The 22,701-nt window shown below is 37.8% G+C and overlaps 1 protein-coding gene across 18 annotated transcripts in view; it reads left to right on the forward strand.

Annotated features, from left to right (window-relative positions):
* The window catches only part of DEUP1 (deuterosome assembly protein 1), a 205,300-nt gene that overhangs the window by 151,277 nt on the left and 31,322 nt on the right, over window positions 1–22,701 (forward strand). For all 18 annotated transcript variants that reach the window (XM_084975657.1, XM_084975661.1, XM_084975665.1 and 15 more), the window contains 4 exons: window positions 2,104–2,249; window positions 5,896–5,998; window positions 12,222–12,419; window positions 13,929–14,015. In XM_084975657.1, the coding sequence (XP_084831783.1) occupies window positions 2,104–2,249; window positions 5,896–5,998; window positions 12,222–12,419; window positions 13,929–14,015 (534 nt within the window). The remainder of the gene's footprint in view (window positions 1–2,103; window positions 2,250–5,895; window positions 5,999–12,221; window positions 12,420–13,928; window positions 14,016–22,701) is intronic.

Below are 22,701 nucleotides of genomic sequence, written 5' to 3' on the forward strand. Positions count from 1 at the left end.
GGGGCTGGGGCAAGGAGAGAAAATGAGGATTGACTGCTAAGGGGTATTGGGTTTATTTGGGGAGTGATGAAAATGTTTTGGACTTAGATACTGGTAATGCTTGCACAACTTTGTGAATATATTAAAACCCACTGAATTGTATGCTTTAAATGGTGACTTTTATGATATATAAATTATATTTGAATATAGCTGTTATTGATGTAAAAAGAATTATTGGACAAATTATTTTTTTAAATATCTGTAGTTTTTTTTGTTTGTTTTTTGTTTTTTGGTTTTTTTGTCTTTTTGCCATTTTCTTGGGCCGCTCCCGTGCAATATGGAAGTTCCCAGGCTAGGGCTCAAATCAGAGCTGTAGTTGCCGGCCTGAGCCAGAGCCATAGCAACGCTAGATCTAAGTCGTGTCTGCAACCTACACCACAGCTCGTGGTAACACCAGATCCTTAACCCACTGAGCAAGACCAGGGATCGAACCCACAACCTCCTGATTCCTAGTCGGATTTGTTAGCCACTGAGCCGCGATGGAAACTCCAAAAATATCTGTAGTATTTTTACAGCCTTTACTAGCAGTAGAACCTCCTGCCCTCAGAACATCCCACCCTATCTTTACCAGTAAGCTACAGGTCTGCTTCACTTATTTTGCATGAAATAAATTATTTTTGAATGTTGCAGTTGGACTAGTAGACAAAAGATCTGCATTTTTCCATTCCCAAATCTGCTGCTTATGAACTATGTAACTTTCACCAACTCTGGCCCTCAATTGCCTCATGTATAAAAGTGGCAATGGGAGTTTCCATTGTAGCTCAGCAGGTTAAGAACCCAACATAGTGTCTGTGAGAATGTGGGTTCAATCCTTGGCCTTGCTCAGTGGGTTAAGGGTCCGGCGTTGTCGCAAGCTGTGGAGAAGGTCACAGGTGCAGCTTGGATCCAGTGCTGCTATGGCTGTGGTTCAGGCCTGCAGCTGCAGCTCTGATTCAACCCCTAGGCTGGGAGTGTCCATATGCCACAGGTGGGGCTGTAAAAAGAAAAAAAAAAAATGGTGATGGGTTTGATGACCTGGATCAGGCACACTTAATATTAGTTTTTCTGTATAATCCAGTGGAGTTGGTCTGATGGTATGGAAAGACTGTGCCATTCCTCTCTCCCAGAAAGCAGTCAAATACTGCTGGAAAAAAATCACTCAGCAGGTCATGGTCACAAACCTCGAATGAGTATCAGCACTGCCAGGAATCCTTCTGTGTTGCTCTTGTCATCTCATGTTCCCATTCCCATTGCAGGCCATCTCAATCCTCCTCTTTCAAAAACTCCCTCCCCAATTCCCACCTCCACCTTTCTTTGAACTGGCATTGCCTTTTTACTTTACAAGGAAAAAAAAAGCCCCTCTCGTATCTCTCCATTTACAAATGCACATGTGTTTCTGCATTCCATCTTCCTTCTTCCTGGACTCTTTTGCTTTGGGCACTTCTCCTTGTGCTTCGGGACTGATCTCACCCCCTTCTCAGGTACCAGACACCATTAGTATTACCCCTTCTCTTTCCCAACTGGATCCTTCCCAACAGCTTCTAAACTTGCTCAAGTCCCTTCTGTTTACCAAATAAAACACTGGACTCATGGGATGGCTGGTGTTTCCAGTTACCCACTAAAGTAGGGCTACCGTTGGCCAAAAGTGGAACCATAAACCATGGTTTATAATTCACTTTGTTGGCCAGCTTGGAAATTAGGTTTTTCTTGGTTATTATCTTATTTAAATTAGGAATTATTCGCATTAATCCAAATTCTTTGTGTTGATATTTTATTCTTTTATGTTTCCCTCTTTCACACAAGTATGGCCATATTTGTAGGGTTCTTTGTCTTTAGCACTAGACTATCAGTTCAAGAGGACAGATTCTGGCTGCATCCTTGGTGAGGAGCACAGCGTAAGAGCTCAGTAGATATTTGTTCAGTAAATGAATGAAGGAATGAAATTCTGTAAGACAGAGCCAGTGAAGGACTAAATATCAGTTCATTTGAAATTAGGGTGGTTCATAGATATTAAATATTTTAATATGTGCTATGCATCATGATATTCAAATGTGAGCATTGAAAATTTTTGCTATTTTTATTTAGGCCATGGAAGCAGGACTCTCAGAGGTGAAAAGTGAGTTACAGTCACGTGATGATCTCTTGAGAATTATAGAAATGGAACGATTGCAGTTGCACAGAGAATTAACAAAAATAGGAGAGTGCCGAAGTGCTCAAGAAAATAAAAAAAGGTATATTTTTATATTCAGCAGCCTGGGAAAAACTATTCAAAGTATGTTTGAATATTTTTAAGAGTTTTATATTTGAAAGTAGAATTACAAGTCTGGAGTTCCCGTCGTGGCGCAGTGGTTAACGAATCCGACTAGGAACCATGAGGTTGCGGGTTCGGTCCCTGCCCTTGCTCAGTGGGTTAAGGGTCCGGCGTTGCCGTGAGCTGTGGTGTAGGTTGCAGACGCGGCTCGGATCCCGCGTTGCTGTGGCTCTGGCGTAGGCCGGTGGCTGCAGCTCCGATTCAACCCCTAGCCTGGGAACCTCCATATGCCGCGGGAGCGGCCCAAGAAATAGCAACAACAACAACAAAAAAAAAGACAAAAGACAAAAAAAAAAAAAAAAAAAAAAAAAAGAATTACAAGTCTGCTTTGTATTAGCATCTTAATTATTAGACTGTATTAGATATTTTTTAAAATTAGTGATAATTCTGTCTTCAAAATCACTATCTTTACTCCCCTAGAAAATTATGTCATGTTCTTATTAGGGATATTTATGTGTCACACTGAGGTCAGAGATTTTCTTTGAACTTTTATTCTTCACAATGTTGTAAAAAAACAATAGACTAGAGCTGGTATTTAATTATAAATGTTGATAAATAAGATTTATTTCATATTTTTCAGATGTTTTTATTTTGATAACCTTAAACCTGTTATTAACTTCTCACTGGTAAATGTTGTGTTCATTTTGGCTTCCACACTCACCACCTTGTCAGTTCCATTAAGGGTTTTGTTAGAACTAGATTTTTATTTTTCCTCTCTTAAAATCAGGCAGATGCTGTGTACTCCATAACCACTAAGGAAATGGGACTGTGGAGGACTATTCCGTGTTTATGTTTGCGAATAGACAGTTTGACGGTTCTAACCATTCACTGGTCTAATTCTTGATAGAATTTGAACCCTTCTCACATCTGAAGGTTAATGCCAGACCAGTAATAGTATTATAGAAACTGAGTAGCCAAATGGTGAAGGATATTTTATTGAAAGATTTTATTAAATTGTTTTAAAGACAACAATTATTTCTTCAAAGTTATGGAACCTGGTAGCATTTCTTTGAGGTCTACGCTTAATAACAAAATGGCAAAATAAGATCCCTAAAAGTGACCACTTGTACCCCTAACCAAGGATGGTGGAATGCTATTATCTAGTCAGCATTATTGAGTGCTCCGATATGTAAACTTATGGCATCACTGCTGATTATTGATAAATCCATAGGAGATATATTATGTGCAAGGCTGTTCCAGTGTGACAAGTTGGTGAGAAATGTCTTTGCACAAAGATTGTGTATGCCTAGGGAGTTCCTGTTGTGGTGCAGCAGAAACGAATCTGCCTAGTTTCCATGAGGATGCTGGTTCAACCCCTGGCTTCACTCAGTGGGTTAAGGATCCAGCATTGCCGTGAGTTGTGGTGTAGATCTCCAATTTGACCCTTAGCCTGGGAGCTTCCATTTGCCACAGGTGCGGCCCTAAAAAAGAAAAAAAAAAAAAAAAAGATTGTATATGCCTAAAAACATAAGAAATTTCCCAGAAGAGCAAACCATTCAACCCATGTCTAGCTCTGATGGGTAAAGAGCATGTAGGTACTTTCTCTGCAGCTCTCTCACAAGGCCAGTGTTGAATTCCATATATTGCCAGCTTCCCTTCAGTACATGATTTAACGTAAAATCTTGTGGCTATTCACATCATTGGCCAGTACAACTCTTCTCTGTTATGCCTGCTTGCCATGTTCTACTTAAGTTGCTATATATTTTGGTCTCCAAACTACATCTTTCTCATTTGGAGGATATTCTTCAGTTCTTGTATCCTGAGATTTGGTGAAAAGATAGATGCTTAACTTTTCACAATTTCCACTGGATTTTAGACTTTGGTCATGGTCTTTTCAGCCTGCATCTTTCCCATTGAAAGAGTCTAACCCTTTGAGTGTTTTCTCATATGAACGTGATTCTATCCTCTTTATTGCTGTTTTGTTTTGTTTTTTTTAATTTGGACTCTTGTTTCTTCTTTACAGCTGTATTAAGGTGAAGCAGCCGAGGCGACCGCGTGTAGACACACAATAGTTTTACAATAGTAGCATTGTAATGTTTTCATTCATTTTTCAGAACCTTTCTCCAATAAGTCCTGAGAGTTATTAAAAATAATTCCAACACTCCTTTCCTACATAATAAATGATAGTTCCTTTATATCTTAGCGTGATTAGTGTTTTCTTTCTTCTTTGAACTTGTCCACATTAAGGGCTGACGTTTCTTCCATTCACTCACTGAAATTTATAAGATCGTTATGAGGTTTTTACTGTTCAGTTCAGCATTTCACTCCCGGAATTGCCTAGGAAGAATTTTAAAATTGGAAATTGCATTTTTTCCCTTGTCAAAATCATAGCAAATAAGAAAAAAATTTTAATTGATCCTGAAATAATGTTTTAAGAGAATATTGGATACAGTACTCACAGTAGACTACTGAGTGGGAAACAAAAGGGGACTAAAAAATGTGTACGGCACATTCTAATTGTGTAGGGAAAATGTATGTTTTTATACACATGTGCATGGGCAAAAAAGACAATATACCACAAAAATGCTGACAATGGTTTTTCTTAGATGGCAACAACGTTGTAGCAGAATATATTCTGATAAAATGTTTTCTGCAGTTAACATGCACATTTGATAATCAGAAAAAGCAATCCAGTCTAGACCCGTGTACTTCAGGGATAATTTATACCTTTTAAAAAAGCCATTTGTTTTCACTCTTTACATTAGTTAATTCTCTATCATTACTCAGATGTTGTTTGGTTTATGGGGTTTAAGTTTTTGATTTGTAGAACTTTTAAAAAATTCTTTGGAAACCTAAAATTATATATAATTGGGTACAATTCTCAAAATACCAGACTCCACCAGATTAAGCCAGCAGTAAGGGAAGGCATGCTGCTTTTCTTGCCTGCTTACTTTCATTTTTCTGTTTTAGTGATTTTTGTTTTTGTTTTTGTTTTTACCAACTTCCCCGATGTGGAAGTGAAGATTGCCTTGTTTTGTAGTTCTCCAAACTTCCCGAGGAAATTGTACTTTTTACACTAGTTTCTGCCTTTCCTCTCTAGTGTCCATATGTGATTGCAATTCCATTTTATATTGAGCAGCCAAAGAATAGACCTATTTGCGCTCCCTCTGGGTCGACGGTCAGATTTAATCATTGTGGATCACTTTTATGGAGCAGTTGCTCCCCCAGACCTCTACTGACAGAGTTCCTTTCCATGATACAGAAGCAAGCCAGGTGTATTTTTTTTTTTAAACAGGTTTCCAGGCTATTTTATTATAGGAAACAGCCTTTTCTTCTTATCTAAAACTCTTATCTACATATGCAAATCCAGTCTTCAGCCAATTTTTAATGTATAATTGAAATTCCATATTAATTACTACCTTTTTTTCCCCCACTAAAACCATTTGCACTCAGTTAAATATGTAAATTCTTATGGGATCTCAAAGTATTAGAACTTGCCAGTCCTGTAACTAGAAATGTTTCCAACGGACTGTAATCTATTTTGGCAGCTAGAATGGCCTAAGTTAACAATATAATCACAAAAATTTATCAAGTTAAGCTTAATGTTTATTCATTTTAATTTATAGACTTGAGTCATCTTATTCACCTATTAAAGAGCCAGAAAAAAAGAGGAAAGAGCTGTTTTCAGTGACCCCAGATCAACCAAATCATGAAAAAGAATTGAACAAGGTATGGAAAATAATGAGCGCCGTTCTTCCCAGCAGATCTGAAGTTTTTGGGTATAAAGGGGGGGGGGGATCTTCCCTCTCCCTTCTTTTTCCTTCTATATTTTCTCCTAAGATAATAGCCTACCAAGCTGCTAATTCTGACACTCTTCCATGTGATGCTATTAAAAAACCTTAGGTCATCACTCTGCCCCTGGGAGATTCCCGGTGAAACACAGAGGACCTGTGGCTCCCTGAGAGGTAGCTTAGTGCAGCAAGTGTGAGAGCACAGACCCAATCACTCAGCCACACGTCAGGTGCAGAAGTTTAGGATTTTGCCCGAGTGAGTTGCTGGTTTCTAGGATGAGGGTGGGATCATTAGTAACTACCTCATAAGGTTAGGATGAGGATTAATTGAGCTAATATTAGCTTCTACTTAAATAGCTCTTGCCACGTGCCAGAAGCTGTTCTAAGGGTTTACTAAATCCTAATTCATTTATTCTTCAGAACCATCTTAGAAGGTAGGTACTGATACTGTCTGCTTTTATATTGAAGGAAACTTATGCACAGAGAACGGAGGTAATTTCCCCCAATATCACACAGTTAATAAGTGGAAGAGGCCAGATTTAAATCCAGGCAATCTGGTGCCAGAGTTGATACTGTTAAAATCCACAAAATAATTCAAGGAAAGTGCTTAGAACAGGGCTTACCTAGCTGAGAGGCAGCACCTTGTAGATGTCGGCTGCTGTTGCTATTGGTTACACCCACACTCTGTAATCGAGAATACCAGGGTCTTCAGGGCAGTGCCCAGTACAGGATGAATAAGACCTGGTCATTGCCCTGGAAGACCCTGGGGTTCTCAACTTTCCTACAAAAAGTATCTTCTCTTCTTCCTCTAATAAAGTTCAGTTGTCGCTTTCTTTCTATGAGTTTATCATGGCTACTACTCATTTCTCAGGTCTTCAGATTTAAAGGTTACATGGAATATTCAATGCTATACAATTGCTAAAAGTAGGAAAAACCTGGACGTGGCTTTGAATTGTCCCCCACTGCCCAGCACAGTGCCTGGCACATGATAAGTGAAAATAAATATTTAGAGAATGAATTAATGTTAGAGCTGAGCTCCCCTATAACTGTATAGGGTCATAAATTCCACCATCTGACAAATTCAACATTTATCGCATATGTAGTAGGACTGTTGTTTTTCTGCTTATTTCTATAGGAAGTACAATGATATAAAAGACATACCCTGTCTCCCAGAGAATTGGCTGTCAGGCAACGAATGATTAAGTGTAGAACTGGTGTTATAAATTAATGATCGTTTTCCTTATATTTTTCACATAATCCCCTGAAACTGATTTTACTGATATTTTAAAATACATCTTTAAAAAACTGTTCCCTTACTGGTGTCCTGAGTGAATACACTTCATAAAATGTTGATTAAAGACACCTAAAGTAGAGTTAAACCGTTCTTAACCTCATAGATTTGGGGAGAGTAATAACAGTAATATAAGGAATCTACTGATTTTGCACAGTTCTGACATGGCAGGAGAGAATTCACAAATCTCTTTACAGGCTCTTGGAAATCTCTAGATAATGCATTGCTGTGCAGAAAAGGTAACAAAATGAATTGTGTATAAATAGCTATAGTTTCCAGGAAGTGTTTGTAGAGAACATTTTCATTCTCATAAAACCAACAAAAGCCATGTGTTAAAATCCTCCAAGTTGTTATTTTTTTCTCTTTTTCAATATGAAATGATTTTTAGTCACTTATTTTGTGATAAAATTGACATTTTTAATAAAGTCAAAAGTCATTTAGAGCTAGTAAGTTAATCTCATTTAAAAAGAAGTTTTAGGAGTTCCCATCGTGGCGTAGTGGTTAACGAATCCGACTAGGAACCATGAGGTTGCGGGTTCGATCACTGGCCTTGCTCAGTGGGTTAAGGATCTGGTGTTGCCGTGAGCTGTGGTGTAGGCTGGCAGCTACAGCTCTGATTAGACCCCTAGCCTGGGAACCTCCACATACCGTGGGTGCGGCCCTAGGAAAGGCAAAAAGACAAAAAAAAATTTTTCGCAGCATATGGAGGTTCCCAGGCTAGGGGTCGAATTGGAGCTGTAGCCACCAGCCTATGCCAGAGCCACAGCAACGCTGGATCTGAGCCGCGTATGCAACCTACACCACAGCTCACGGCAATGCCGGATCGTTAACCCACTGAGCAAGGCCAGGGACTGAACCCGCAACCTCATGGTTCCTAGTCGGGTTTGTTAACCACTGTGCCACGACGGGAACTCCCCCCCAAATTTTTTTTAAATAAATAAGAAGTTTTGCAGTATAGCATGTTTTGATATCTAAATGTTGTGAAAATAATAAAAATAGTTTACTCCTTCTTCATGATGGTATACTCATTTTTTTTCACGTTTTAAAAGTACCGTTTTGAGAGAATATGTTAAACTACACCCCAGGGAGGCAATTAGCAAAACCCACATGGGGATGAATGATAGAGCCGCCTCGTTGTTCATGAAGTAAATTATAAGGAAAAGCATAGGAAAGAGAAGACAAGCTGAAAGGAGACTGATGTTCTCCGAGGGTGAGGGTACTTACTGTATGCCAGCCTCCTGCTCTGTCTTCTGCTGGATAACTTAGGTGCAGTCAGTTCCTTGCCTTGTGAGTCTTTTTCTTCCCCCACTTTTTAAATGATGGAGTTAGGCCACATGAGTTCTAAGGTCACGTCCAACTCTAAAAATGCTAGCCAAAGAGGAGAATCAGATGAGAGGTTGACGGTTTAAAATGTGAGGCTGGACCACGTTTACCTTCCTGCCCAGATTACTTTCGGTGTTTGGTCATCCTTCCTGGCTTTTTTCCAGTGTGGGAACCACCTTCCAGGGCTGGGCTCACAGAGGTTCCACCACGCAGTGGGTAAGGCCCTGGAATTAGACTGCCTGTCATCAGGAGTATGACTGTGAAGAGTTATGTATCTTAATTTTTTGATCTGGAAACTAGATTAGATTTAAGGTACATAGAGTACTCAGAACACACACAAACACCCACACAAAGAGATGCCTCGAAATGATAAAGGCCAGTCTGAATGTGTGGCCCTTATTTATATCTCAGTTAAAGAAACTGAAAAACCAACAATCACTATATATTTTTTTATTTTTTATTACTGAAATGAATTTATGACATCTGTAGTTGTATAATGATCATAACAATCCAATTTCACAGGATTTCCATCCCATAACCCAAGCACATCCCCCCACCTCCCAAACTGTCTCCTCTGGAGACCATTAGTTTTTCAATGTCTGTGAGTCAGCATCAGTTCTGCAAAGAAGTTCAGTCTGTCCTTTTTTCAGATTCCACATGTCAGTGAAAGCATTTGATATTGGTGTCTCATTGTACGGCTGACTTCACTTAGCATGATAATTTCTAGGTCCATCCATGTTGCTAAAAATGCTGGTATTTCATTCCTTTTAATGGCTGAGTAGTATTCCATTGTGTATATGTACCACATCTTCTTGATCCACTCCTCTGTCGATGGACATTTAGGTTGTTTCCATGTCTTGGCTATTGTAAATAGTGCTGCAATGAGCATCAGAGTACATGTGTCTTTGCAAGTCGTGGTTTTCTCTGGATAGATGCCCAGAAGTGGGATTGCTGGATCAAATGGTAGCTCTATTTTTAGTTTTCTGAGGAATCTCCATACTGTTTTCCACAGTGGTTGTACCAATTTACAATCCCACCAACAGTGTACTAGGGTTCCTTTTTCTCCACACCCTCTCCAGCACTTATCAACAATTCGCTATATTTCTGATACAATTTTAAATTTGATGGTGCTTGGATATTTTATGATGGTGAAAAATTGTTAATATTTTTTGACATACTAGAATTTTGGTTATGTTAGAGAAGAGAGTGCGCACTGTTATTCTTTTAGAGATATGTCCTCAAATTTTTAAAGATGAAATGAAAAAACAATTTTTTGGAAGTAAGTTCCCTGGGCAAATCCACAGAAATCTCTGTAAATGGCGCCTAACTCTCCAGCCTTACTTCTCACAACACGCCACATCCCAGCCGCTCCAGATGCCTTTGGTTCCTTGAGTGTGCCTTCTCGCTCTCATCCAGTCCTCCTGTCCAGGCATTCTTTGCCTGGAAGCCCATCTCCATCTTCTCTCCAGCTTCCATGCGTCCTGCAGTGTTCAGTCTGATGTCCCTTCCTCTGGGAATCCTAACCTGATATCCCCAGGCTGGATTAAGCACCACCCCATGGCACACTGCTGATATCAGTTGCTACACGGTGTTGTAATTCTTTATTTTTGTTTTCCCTGGTGGACTGTGATTTTTTTGAGATCAGTGATTATATACTTTATCGCTGAACCTCAAGAATTAGAGACAGTGGTAATAGGAATGGACAGCAGTGGCGAGGTTTAAGAGAGGTTGAAATAGAAGGGATAGAGTTTGCTCCCTGACTTGATTTGGGAGGAGGAAGGAGAGGAGGAGTCCAAGGTGATCCAGAGGTTTCTACTGTGAAAGGTTAGCTAAAGTTAAGAAAGTGAGACTCTGCAGGCTTAAGGAAAATAGCTGATGGTTTTCTTGGACACATTTAAGTTTGAAATTTATTATAATGTGATTCTGAAAATGTAGTGTTTAGTCTTAAACGCTACAACATAACTTAGTCCAAAACACTGAATTTAGAGCAAAGTATCCTAAGTTCTAGACCTGGGCTCTGCCCGTTAAAAGCTTTATTAATTTGAACAAGCCACCTAACGTCTCTAAGCCATTTTTTCTCCCTAAAACATGATCTATCCAGGGAGTTTTGTCATGGGTCAGAAGTAATGAATGTAACTGGTATACATGAGGATGTGAGTTTGATCCCTGGCCTCGCACATTGGGTTAAGGATCCAGCATTGCCATGAGCTGCAGTGTAGGTTGCAGATGAGGCTCAGATTCTGCGTGGCTGTGGCTGTGGCTATGGCGTAGGCTGGCAGTTGCAGTTCCGATTCAACCCCTTTTGGGAACTTCGATATGCTGCAGGTGTAGCCCTAAAAAGACCAAGGAAAAAAAGATCTCACTGTGGTATATGGAATGCCTGGCCAACAGGAATCTGCTGTATAGCACAAAGAACTCTACCCAATATTCTCTGATAATCTGTATGGGAATCTGAAAGAGAATGGATGCATGTACACGTATAATTGAATAACTTTTTTGTACAGCAGAAATTACCACAACATTGTAAATCAACTATACTTCAAGAAAACTTTTAAAAATGAAAAACAAAGCAAAACCAAAAAAGAAAAAAATGATCCATCAATCTCTGGGTTGTGGGTCCAGTGCTCTTCTGACATACCAAATCCAGAATGGGGGTTTAATGGGTATAAAGTGAGTTATGGGAGTTCCCGTCGTGGCGCAGTGGTTAACGAATCCGACTAGGAACCATGAGGTTGCGGGTTCGGTCCCTGCCCTTGCTCAGTGGGTGAACGATCCGGCATTGCCGTGAGCTGTGGTATAGGTTGCAGACGCGGCTCGGATCCTGCGTTGCTGTGTCTCTGGCGTAGGCCGGTGGCTACAGCTCTGATTCAACCCCTAGCCTGGGAACCCCCATATGCCACGGGAGCGGCCCAAGAAATAGCAACAACAACAACAAAAAAATAAATAAATAAAAAAAAAATAAATAAAGTGAGTTATGTGAAATGAGAAGTGCCATGGTCTGCAGCACAGCACAGTGCAGCAGTCAGCAGTGAGATTTTGTGTGCACTTAAAAATTTGTTAAGTAGGTAGAGCTCCTATTATGTGTTTTTACCACACACACACACAATTAAAACAACAAAGGGACACAAAGAAACTCTTAGAGGTAGAAGATATGATTATTATCTTGATAGTGGTGATGGTAACACAAGTATTTGTCCAAACTCACCAAGTCGTATCCTTTAACTATTTGCAGGTTTTTGTTATTGCAGTTATACCTCAGTGGAGCTGGGGGAAAGTGCTTGACAAAACTGTCCCCGCCCTCCTGTCAAAGTGGTCGTCAAAGTAGTATCAGTCGTTGGTGATGGTTTGCATGCCATAGAAAATAAAAGTGAAAAAGAAAATTTGAAATTGGAAGGAAAAAAAATCATTAAGTATCGGTTTCTAATTTAGCATTGATCAGAAGAAGAGGGTAAAATGGGGGCTGGCAAAGTTTCAAGATAGGAGAGGAAGACTGCACAGCTGCTTTATAAAGGATTTGTTACTCTTTTGTGCAAAATATCTGCTGCAGATAAGAAGCCAACTCTGTCAGGGGGAAGAGTACCATAGCTCCGAGCAGGAACGGATGAGGAATGAAATCTCTGACCTAACCGAGGAGCTTCATCAGAAGGAGATCACTATAGCAACTATCATGAAGAAGGCTGCCCTTCTGGAAAGACAGTTAAAAATGGAGTTAGAAATAAAAGAGAAGATGTTAGCGAAACAACAGGTATGCAAGCGGCCAGACAGTGTCTGTCCACGTCACTCTCTCACTCAGTGCAGATAGTAGCCTTCCTAATGGACTAATAAAAGCATTGTAATTCTTGTATTGTTTCTGAGACCAACAGCACAGAAACGCTTTGTGGGCTCACATGAAACCATGTTGAGATAGTACAAAGTGTCATCAAACAAGAACCAGGGAAATAAGTGACAGCACAAGATAACTTCATTAAATCTCAAGCAGACAGTTTCTTGTGACCCATGTTCTGATCACTTCCCACAGCACGGTCTGGTCAAAGATTTCTTCCTGAATTTGTTTTCCATAGTTTTTCTTCCATTAACGTTTTTATCTCAAAAAAGCTTCTCTTCCAGTTTCTCTTGGACGCGTCCCATGCCCATTTCATAGCTTTATTTCAAAGTTTTAAAAAATGGATGTTAAAATACAAAGATTCGTTCATACTTACCTTTCAGTGTATAGTGTGGTTCTTGGGGGAAACAGCAGTTGTAACATTCTACTGTGGAACTACTTCAAGTGACTTTGTCTTCCCTTCCTCCTTCCCTTCCTTCCTGTTTATTTTGAAACTCCCTCGATCCCTTACTCATCATCAAATTGGTGACCTGTTATTGAAAGTATAGGGTTTCTCTGCCTCTTTATCCCAAATATAGAGCTTTTGAGAGCACCGTTCAGTAATTTTCTAGGCATATGGGGGTTACTTCACAAATAATGGGGATATTTAAATCCTGTGTATTATTTTAAAAAAAGACTCTGCCTTTGCCCAATTATAAGCCTTAAGCTGTGATTAATTTGTACAATTCATAGGCGGAAACAGCATAGATGAGACGATAGCATTCGTTGCACCTGTATAGGAAATGATATTTTACAGGTGTTAACAGTGATTTGAGTAGTTGGGTTATGAATTATTTTTTATTTTCACCTTTATATTCTTCTATATTTTTAGATTTTTGTCAAGGAGAATATAATTTTGTAATTTACAGAAGTATATCTTTCTAAGGGAAGTGTTCTGTAATGAAATGCACCTTCGATAAATAAAAGGGTACACACTTTGTCTAAGTACTGCCAAGTAGAAGAAATTAGAGAAAAATAAATTAGACCAAATGAAGTAGTCACAGTAAAAGAAGGGAATTTGGCAGAAGTATCAGAAAGAACAAAATTAAATGTGAAACTCATATTTGCATGTTGTAAAAATTAATTAAGTAATAAAGAAATTTAGTGGACAGTGTTATTCAAGTTCTTAACATTATGATTTTTCTGTTAATAATTTGCATACCATAGGAAAAAAGAAGAAAGAAATAGAAATTTGGAAGGGAAAAGAAAAAAGTTATGAATCATTGTATTTTTAATTTAGCACCAATCCTGGTTTATTATGATGCCTAAGAAGTACTTCCCTTCATTACACCTAGAAAATATTTGTATTAACATTAAAAAGTTAATTTTCATAGAATTTTGAACTTTTGTTATGAATTTTACATTCACTTTTAACTACTGCTCTCCTTTCAGGTCTCAGATATGAGATATAAAGCTGTCAGAACTGAAAACACACACCTGAAAGGAATGATGGGAGATTTAGACCCTGGACAGTACATGGTAATATGCTGAAATCATTCAGTAAATGCACAGAGATTAGTTGGTCAGGATGTTATTTACTGAGTACTTCCGACGTGTCAGGCATGCAGGAGTTGGGGTGGCACATTATCTTGTGCTTGGATTGAACTTACTTTTATCCTCAGGCTAGAACATTTGAATTTGTAGTTTTCTCACTGGTTCTTTTCTCAGATTGGGCTCATTTCTGATTATTTCCTCACCATACTTCTCCCTTGCTTTTGCTCTTGCTGTTGCCTCTGAAATCCATACATGGCCTGACTCACTCCCCCTGATGAAGCCACCCCTGAAACTCTAGTCAGAATAAATGGCTCTATCGACACTTGGTTTGTATTTGGGTCTGACTTGTTTCATAGCTTTCACTTCCCCATCACTTGAGTGGTGAACAAGGACCATGTCTTATTTATGTGTGTATCACCAGTACCTCTCAGGATCAGGGGTATAGAAGGTGTTCAGTGAGTGTTGGTTGAATAAAAAGAAGAATGAGTCCGTGAATGATTGAGGACTGACCTTATGGTTTTAACAGATGTCTTTATAGGGTTACACAAGGCAACTTAAAACAGGCTCTGTGCCTTGCATTTCAGCTGTTTAACAGTTGAGGGCTGGTTTTTACATGTAAATAGAACTTTTATTTATTGAACTAATGAAATACCGTTGTTACTTGTTTATCACTCATTTGGTCTGAGTGAAAATTCTGAAATAATTTCCTACCATTGAGAGAATGGAGGGGATCAGAATATGGCACTTGCTTAACCTGGCCTCAGATTCCTCAGCTGCAAAGTGAGGAAGCTGGATTAGGCAGAGTCCTTTCTTAAGACAGGATGTATTTCTTTTTTTTTAATCAGTATTTTTATTTTTGATTTTTTACTTGAAGCAAGGTTGATTACATTATTATATGTTACAGGTATACAACCTAGTGATTCACAACTTAAAAGTTATACTGCATGATAATGTGAGAAAAAAGAATGTATACATGTATGTGTAACCGGGTCACCATGCCATACAGTAGAAAAAAAATTGTGTTGGGGAAATAACAATAAAACAATTAAAAATAAATAGTTATACTCTATTGTTATTATAAAATATTGTCTTAAAAAAGAATGAAATAATTGCATTTGCAGCACCATGGATGGACCTAGAGCTTATCATACTGAGTGAAGTAAGTCAGAGAAAGACAAATATCATACAATATCACTTATATGTGGAATTTTAAAACATAATACAAATGAACTTATTTACAAAACAGCAATAACCTCACAGACATAGGAAAACAAACATACAGTTGCCAAAAGGGATAGTGGAGGTGGGAGAGAGATAAATTACGAATTTGGGATTAACATCTATAAAGTATGTGTAAAGTAGATAAACAAGGATCTACAGTATAGAACAGGGAACTATACTCAGTATCTTGTAATAACCTATAATGAAAAAGAAAAGATAGATATATACGTATAACTGAACTTTGCTGTACACCTGAAACTAACATAACACTGTAAATTATACTTCAGTTTTAAAAATGGTTAAAAAATATTGACTATATTCCCTTATTGTATAATATATCCTTGTGGCTTGTTTTATGCATAATGGCTGGACCTCTTAATCCTCCACCCCTTTTCTGCCTTTCCCTTCTTCCTGCTCTCCACCAGTAACCACTACTTTGTTTTCTATAGCTGTGAATCTGGTTTTTTTGTTCGTTACATTCATTCACTACTTTGGTATATTTTTTAGATTACACAAATAAGTGATATCAGACAATATTTGTCTTTCTCTGCCTGACTTACTTAGCATAATACCCTCCAACTCCACCCATATTGTTGCAAGTGGCAGAAATTTGTTCTTTTTTATGGCCAAATAGCATTCCATTATTTGTATATATGTACTATACCTTCTTTATCCATTCCTCTGTCAATAGACACTTAGGTTGCTTCCATATCTTGGCAATTATAAATAATGCTGCTATGAACATTGGGGTGCATGCATCTTTTCAAAGGAGTGTTTTAATTATTTTTCAGGTAAATACTTAGGAGTGGAATTGCTGGATAATACAGTAGGGTTTTTTTTTTTTTTTTTTTTTGTCATTTTGCTATTTCTTGGGCCGCTCCCATGGCATATGGAGGTTCCCAGGCTAGGAGTAGTTCTATTTTTATTAAGAAACCTCTATGCAGTTTTTCACAGTGGCTGCACCAATTTACATTCCCACCAACAGTGGTTTCTTTCCTTTTCTACACATTCTTGCAGACATTGGTTATTTGAGTTCTTTTTGATAAGACAAAGTCTGACAAGTGTGAGGTGATATCACATCGTGGTTTTAATTTGTATTTCTCTCATAATTAACAGTGTTGAGCATCTGTTTATGTGCCTGTTAGCCATCTGAATGTCCTCTTTGGAAAATATCTTTTCAGTTCTTCTGCCTGTTTTTTTTTTAATTGGGTTGTTTGTTTTTTTAGATGTTGAGTGTATGAGCTCTTGATATATTTTGGATATTAACCCCTGACTGGTCATGTCATTTGCAGATATTTTCGCTCATTAAAAGTTGTCTTTTCATTATGTCAGTGGCTTCCTTTGCTGTATAAAAGCTTTTAAGTTTAATTAGGTCCTATTTGTTTATTTTTGCTTTTGTTACCTTTGCTTTAGGAGATAGGATTTATGTCAGAGGGTTCTACCCATCATGATACGGTACTTCTGTGATGCCATGTACTTATTCTCCTAATGGTGCATATTGCAGCATCAAAGGGTAGATGCATTCTGGAAGCATTCTGCTGCCTTCCTGGGGCCTTGTTATGGATCCTGTGATTGGAGTTAGATGAATAAAAAGTAGAGGATGTGTGGTTTCTTTATCTGCTACATCAAATCCGTGTGACACCTAGGACTCATTTCTAAACACTGGACATAAAAAAAGTTAAATTGGATCCTGCCCTTATCTCTGTCTTCTTTTACAAAATGGTTTTTGTGTTATTTTTAAAGTTTCAAACTGAATGCTTTTAGGTGTGTATTCTGCTGCATCACAGCTCCTACCAAGCTTGCTCCACTCTGGCTCCTGTAGGTATTTGGCTTTGTTCATTTATTTGTTTTCATACTTTAAAGAAATAAAACACATAAATATGTGTAAAGAAGCTAGTTATCCCCACTCCTATCCCCAGTCCCAGTTTGGCTCCAGAGGTATTCACTGCCAAGTGTTGAGCCTTCTATAACTTTTTCCTTGCTTATGCACACACTTAGAAAGGGTGAGCTGACTGTTCTTTTTCAGAGATACATGTGTAATATTTGCATATTCCAGACTGCCTTTTGACTATATATACAATATATGCTGTATATCATGGACATGTTTATAAGTTAGTAGAGAAACATCTTTTTATTTTTCTTAATTTTGTAGAAAAATATGTATTTACTCATATAAAATATATACATATATACATTTTAACAAATTGAATCATAACTTACATACCAGTGATTTCAGTGCAGTCTCTCTCTTTTCTTGCTTCTCGTCTTTTCGTTTCCTCCATTTCTCCAGCCACCTCATAACCCATCCACCATATAGCACATTAACTATTCAGCATGTACCATTTTGTGTCTTTGTGTGTGTGTGTGTGTGTGTGTTTGTGTGTCTATATTATGTACCTATTTGGGGGTTTTAAGTTTTTTTAAAAAATGGATTATGTTTTGCACATTCTCTATGTCTTGTTTTTGTTCACTCAACAATATCCTTTGCAGATCCTTATAGCTTTAGGTCTTAGTTGATTCTGTATAAGGGCTTAATAATGTTCCATGATATGAGTGTATCAAAAATTATTCAGCTATTTTTCAAAATTGCGGTTGTCCCTTGAACATTTTGCGGGTTAGGGGTGCTGACCCTGCGCATTTGGAAATCTGCATAATTTTATAGTCGTCCCTTCTCCATGCCTGAGGTTTCAACCAACTGCAGATTGTGTAGTACTGTAGTACATATTTAGTGGAAAAAATCCATGAGTAAGTGGACCCATACAGTTCAAACTCCTGTTGTTCAAGGGTCAGCTGTAACTTGTTCATGATTAAGAACTCTGTTTCTAGATTTTTGCACAAATGAACAATACTGTGAGAAACGGCCTTATACATACATCTTGGAATAGCTTCCTAAGAATAGAATTACTGATTCAAAGAATATATGTTTTTGTTTAAAACTCTTTGTCAAATCATATTTCTTCCATTTCTGTATGAGAGTACCTTTTTCTTTCATCCTTACCAGCAATAGGTATTATTGCTCTTTTAAATTTTTGTTGGTCTCGTAGATGTAAAGTGATTTCTCAGTAGTACCTTAATTTGCATTTCTGTGACAACAGTGAGCATATTCTTGCATATTTATTGGCACTGTATTATGAATTAGTTATATTTTTTGCTCATTTTTCTTGAGCAAAAGCTCATTTTCCTTGGGTTGTCTTTTTCTCGTCAATTTATAAGAGAATTTTTCTAAATTTGCTGTTTCTAATTTTATTTATAATATTTTTGCCATACAAAAATTTTAAACTTTCGCTTATCAAATGTATACATCATTTTGTTTATAGCTTCTGCAGTTCCTTCCTTGAGTAACGTGATTTCTTCCAGCTCCTAGACAGTGTATATACTTTCTAGCGTTTCTTCAAGAGATTTTTGTATTTCTCATCTAAGTTTAATCCATTTGAATTATAATTTTGCATGTGATTATAAACTAAGAATCCAATTTAAGTTTTATATAAATGTTAAGCTCGGCTATTCTAGTTTCTCCTGATGATCTCCTGTTGGATTCTGTGTGGAACTGAATTAAGTTTATTGATTTTGAAACCATTCTCATTTTTATGATAGTAAATTTTCCCATCCAAGAATATGGCATATGGCATGGCTCTCTATTTCTTCATATCTTATTTTATGCTCTTCAATGAGACCTTATGATTTTCTTTGTGTAAATTCTGTGGTGTCTTTTAAAATCTATTTTCAGGCATTTTATAATTCTTATCACTGTTGTAAATAGAATATTTTCCTTTTTCCATATCTGAAAACTTACTGCTAATATAGAAAAAATGCAAATTACCATTTAATTCTAGTACACATTTTATAGAGGTTCTTATTTTTTGAGATACACAATTGTATCAATAAAAATAGTTTTATCTCGTCTACTGTTCATATCAGTAATTTTTGTCATATTGAATTTGTTAAAACTACTAAGCGAATATTAATAATGGTGATTGTTGACATATTTTGTCTAATTTCTGATTTCAGATGAAATTATTTTAGAGTTTTACTGTTTAGGATAATATTCTTGATATGTGGTCTTTATTATGTCTTTCTATTTCCAAATTACTTTGAGTTTTTAAGATTTACTGCTGATTTTATCAAATGCCTTTTTAGCGTATATGACGTCACATAGTTTTTATCCATTAATAGTTGATGCATATAGACTATAACTGATGGATTTCTTGATATCAATCCACCCTTACATTCCTGGAATAAATCTTCTAGGTCATTGTAATCATTTTCTAGGGCTCTCATAACAAAGTACTATAAACTGGGTGGCTTAAAACAAGAGGAACTTAGTATAGTGTGGTTCTGATGCTAGAAGTCCAAAATCAAGGTGTCAGCAAGGCCATGCTTCCTCAGAAACCTGTGGGGGGGGAAATCTTGCCTCTTTATAGCCTCCGGTGATTTGCCAGCAATCTTTGACAATCCTCGGCTTGCAGATGCATCGCACATGGCATTCTCTCTCCCCGTCTCTCTGTCTTGACTTAGCTGTCTTCTTCCTGTTACTTCGTGTCATCCTCCCTCCATGTGTGTCTGTCTCCATGTCCAAATTTCCCCTTTTTATAGAATACTTGTCATATTGGATTACGGTCCACCCTCATGACCTCATTATTTCTTAATTATCTCTGTAAATATCCTATTTCCAAATAAGATCACATTCTGAAGTATTAATAATGCTTAGGACTTCAACATATAACAGTAATACTCTAACAGTTTTGATCTGTTACTGAATTCTATGTGATAATATTTTATTTAGAAATTAAGATTTGTGTGTATAGGAGTTCTTGTCGTGGCTCAATGGAAATGAATCTGACTAGCATCCATGAGGTTGCAGGTTCGATCCCTGGCCTCGCTCAGTGGGTTAAGGATCCGGCATTGCCGTGAGCTGTGGTATAGGTCGCAGATGCAGCTTGGATCCTGTGTTGCTGTGGCATAGGCCAGAGGCTACAGCTCCCATTCAGCCCCTAGTCTGGGAACCTCCATATGCTGCAAGTGCGTCCCCCCCCCCCGCAAAAAAAAAAAATTTGTGTCTATAAATGAGATTTGTATATAGTTCTCTTTTTTCTACTTGTTATAAAGTTATGCTAGCTTTATAATGTAAATTGGGAGTTTTCTGTATTTATGAATGGTCTAGAATAGTTTAAGTAATATTGGAATTACAGTTCTTTAAATGTTAGAAGGAACTTAGCTGTGAAACCATCTGGATACTGAAGTTTCAGTGAAGTTGATCTTCAGCTACCTTTTTGTTCTGTCTTAGGGTACTTGAAATATTCAAATTTCACTTCTTAGGTTGTTTTTGGTAATTTTTATTTTTCTAGAAAATCTTTACCCATTCCAATATGTTTCCTTGTTTCCAAAGGTAATAATATCCTAAAGTTCTTTGCATCAATTCTGTATTCAGTATTTGTTTTGCTTTCTTATTTCTAAGCTCAGGTATTTTAGCTCTTTCTCTTTTGTTAAGTCTAGCACATGGGATTGGTTATTTTATTAGTACTCAGAAGTACTGACTTTGCGTTTATTATTATTCTTTCTAATTTCATTATTTCTTTTATAGATTTCCTCTTCCTATTTTATTTTATTATACTTTGTCTAATTTCTTAAGATAAATACTGAATTTCTGAATTGTATTTTTTTTTCTTTAATGGTGAAAGTTTTTAAAGCTATATGGGTTCCTCTGGAAATAGCTTTTGATGCACCCCATCAATTTTGCTATGAAATCTTTTCCTATGTATTTCTTTACAAATACACTCTCCCAGTCATGGATTAGAATGGGCTTAGTTCTCTGAGAACAGGGAGACCAGGCAAACCCAAGAGGACTAATTAGCCCAGCCAAGCCCTTCGTAGGTTAGGTGGTCCTGCTTGGCTCTGAGAAAGGGAAGGAGTTCTCCACCTCTCCCTGACAGGAGCCTCTCTCACTTGGCTCAGGAGAAAAAGGTTAGAAGTAGACATGGTACAGAGGAGATGCAGCAAGATGCCAACTTCTCAAAACAAGGATATTAGAAAATGTGTGTCCTACAGAGAAATTGGCACTCAGGTTTTTTCTCCTCGGCCGCCCTGTGGTATATAGAGTTCCCAGGCCAGGGATCAGGTCTGAGCCACAGTTGCAACCTATGCCACAGCCATGGCAATGCTGGATCCTTAATCCACTGTGCCCGGCCTGGGGTCCAACCTGTATCCCAGCACTCAAGAGATGTGGCTGATTCTGTTGCACCACAGCAGGAACTCCAGCACTCAAGTTTTAATGAAGTTAGCCACTTTCAAATTGGTTTCTTCAAACTTTATTTCCTCCCCAGATTTATTGATGTATAATTGACAAGTAAAATTATATATATTGTACAATGTGATGATTTGATGTTTCTGTACATTGTGAAAAGATTACCACAAATTATTTAACACAGCCATCGTTCACAGTTATCATTTGTGTGTGTGTGAGTGTGTCTATGTATTTGTGTTAAGAACACATAAGAGCTACTCTCTCAGCAAATTCCAAGGGTAAGATACAGTCACTGTGCTGTACATTAGATTCCCAGAACATTTTCATCTTCTAAATCAAAGTTTGTATTCTTCAATTCAGCCTTTGCTCATTCCATCCCTCACTCAGCCAGCCCCAGCAACACCATTCTATTCTCTGCTTCTATCAGTTTGACTTTTTAAAAAATTCCCATGTGTGATCATCTAGTATTTGTTTTTCTCTGTCTGGATTATGTCACTTAGCATAATGTCCTCCAGGTTCACCTGTATTGTCACAAATGGCAAGATTTTCTTCTTTTTATGGCTTAATAATATTCCAGTGTGGAATTTTCTCTATCCATTCATCCATTGAGAGACACTTAGGTTGTTTCCATATCTTGACTGTGTAAATAATGCTGCAGCGAACATGGGAATGCAGGTATCTCCTCAAAGTACTTATTTCCTTTTAGATATATACTCATCTGGAATTGCTGGGTCTTCTGGTAGTTCGATTTTTAATTTTTTTTCCTCTTTTCTGGCTGTCCTGCAGCACATGGAATTCCCAGGTCAGGGATCAGATCTGAGCCAGCAATGCCGGATCCTTAAACCACTGTGCCAGGCTAGGGGTTGAACCAGTGTGCCAGTGCTCCAGAGATGCCACTGATCCTGTTGCGCCACGGCAGGAACTTCTATTTTTAATTTTTTTAGGAACTTCCATACTGTTTTCCATACTGGCTTTACCAATTTATAGTCCCACCAATAGTGTACAGGGGTTCTCTTTTCTCCACATTCTAACCAGCACTTGTTATTTGTTGTCTTTTTATGATGGCCTTTCCAACAGTCACATTCCGATGGTCACATTGTGGGTGTGATTTGCATTTCCATGATTAGTGATGTTGAGTATCTTTTCATGTCTTTTGACCATCTTTATGTCAAAAAAATGTCTATTCAGGAGTTCCCGTCGTGGCGCAGT

Source organism: Sus scrofa, chromosome 9, assembly GCF_054392235.1.
Source record: "Sus scrofa isolate SSC_HxYL_T2T_F1_AM1 chromosome 9, Sscrofa_HxYL_maternal_Yorkshire_Landrace_v2.0, whole genome shotgun sequence".
Classification (NCBI taxonomy): domain Eukaryota; kingdom Metazoa; phylum Chordata; class Mammalia; order Artiodactyla; family Suidae; genus Sus; species Sus scrofa.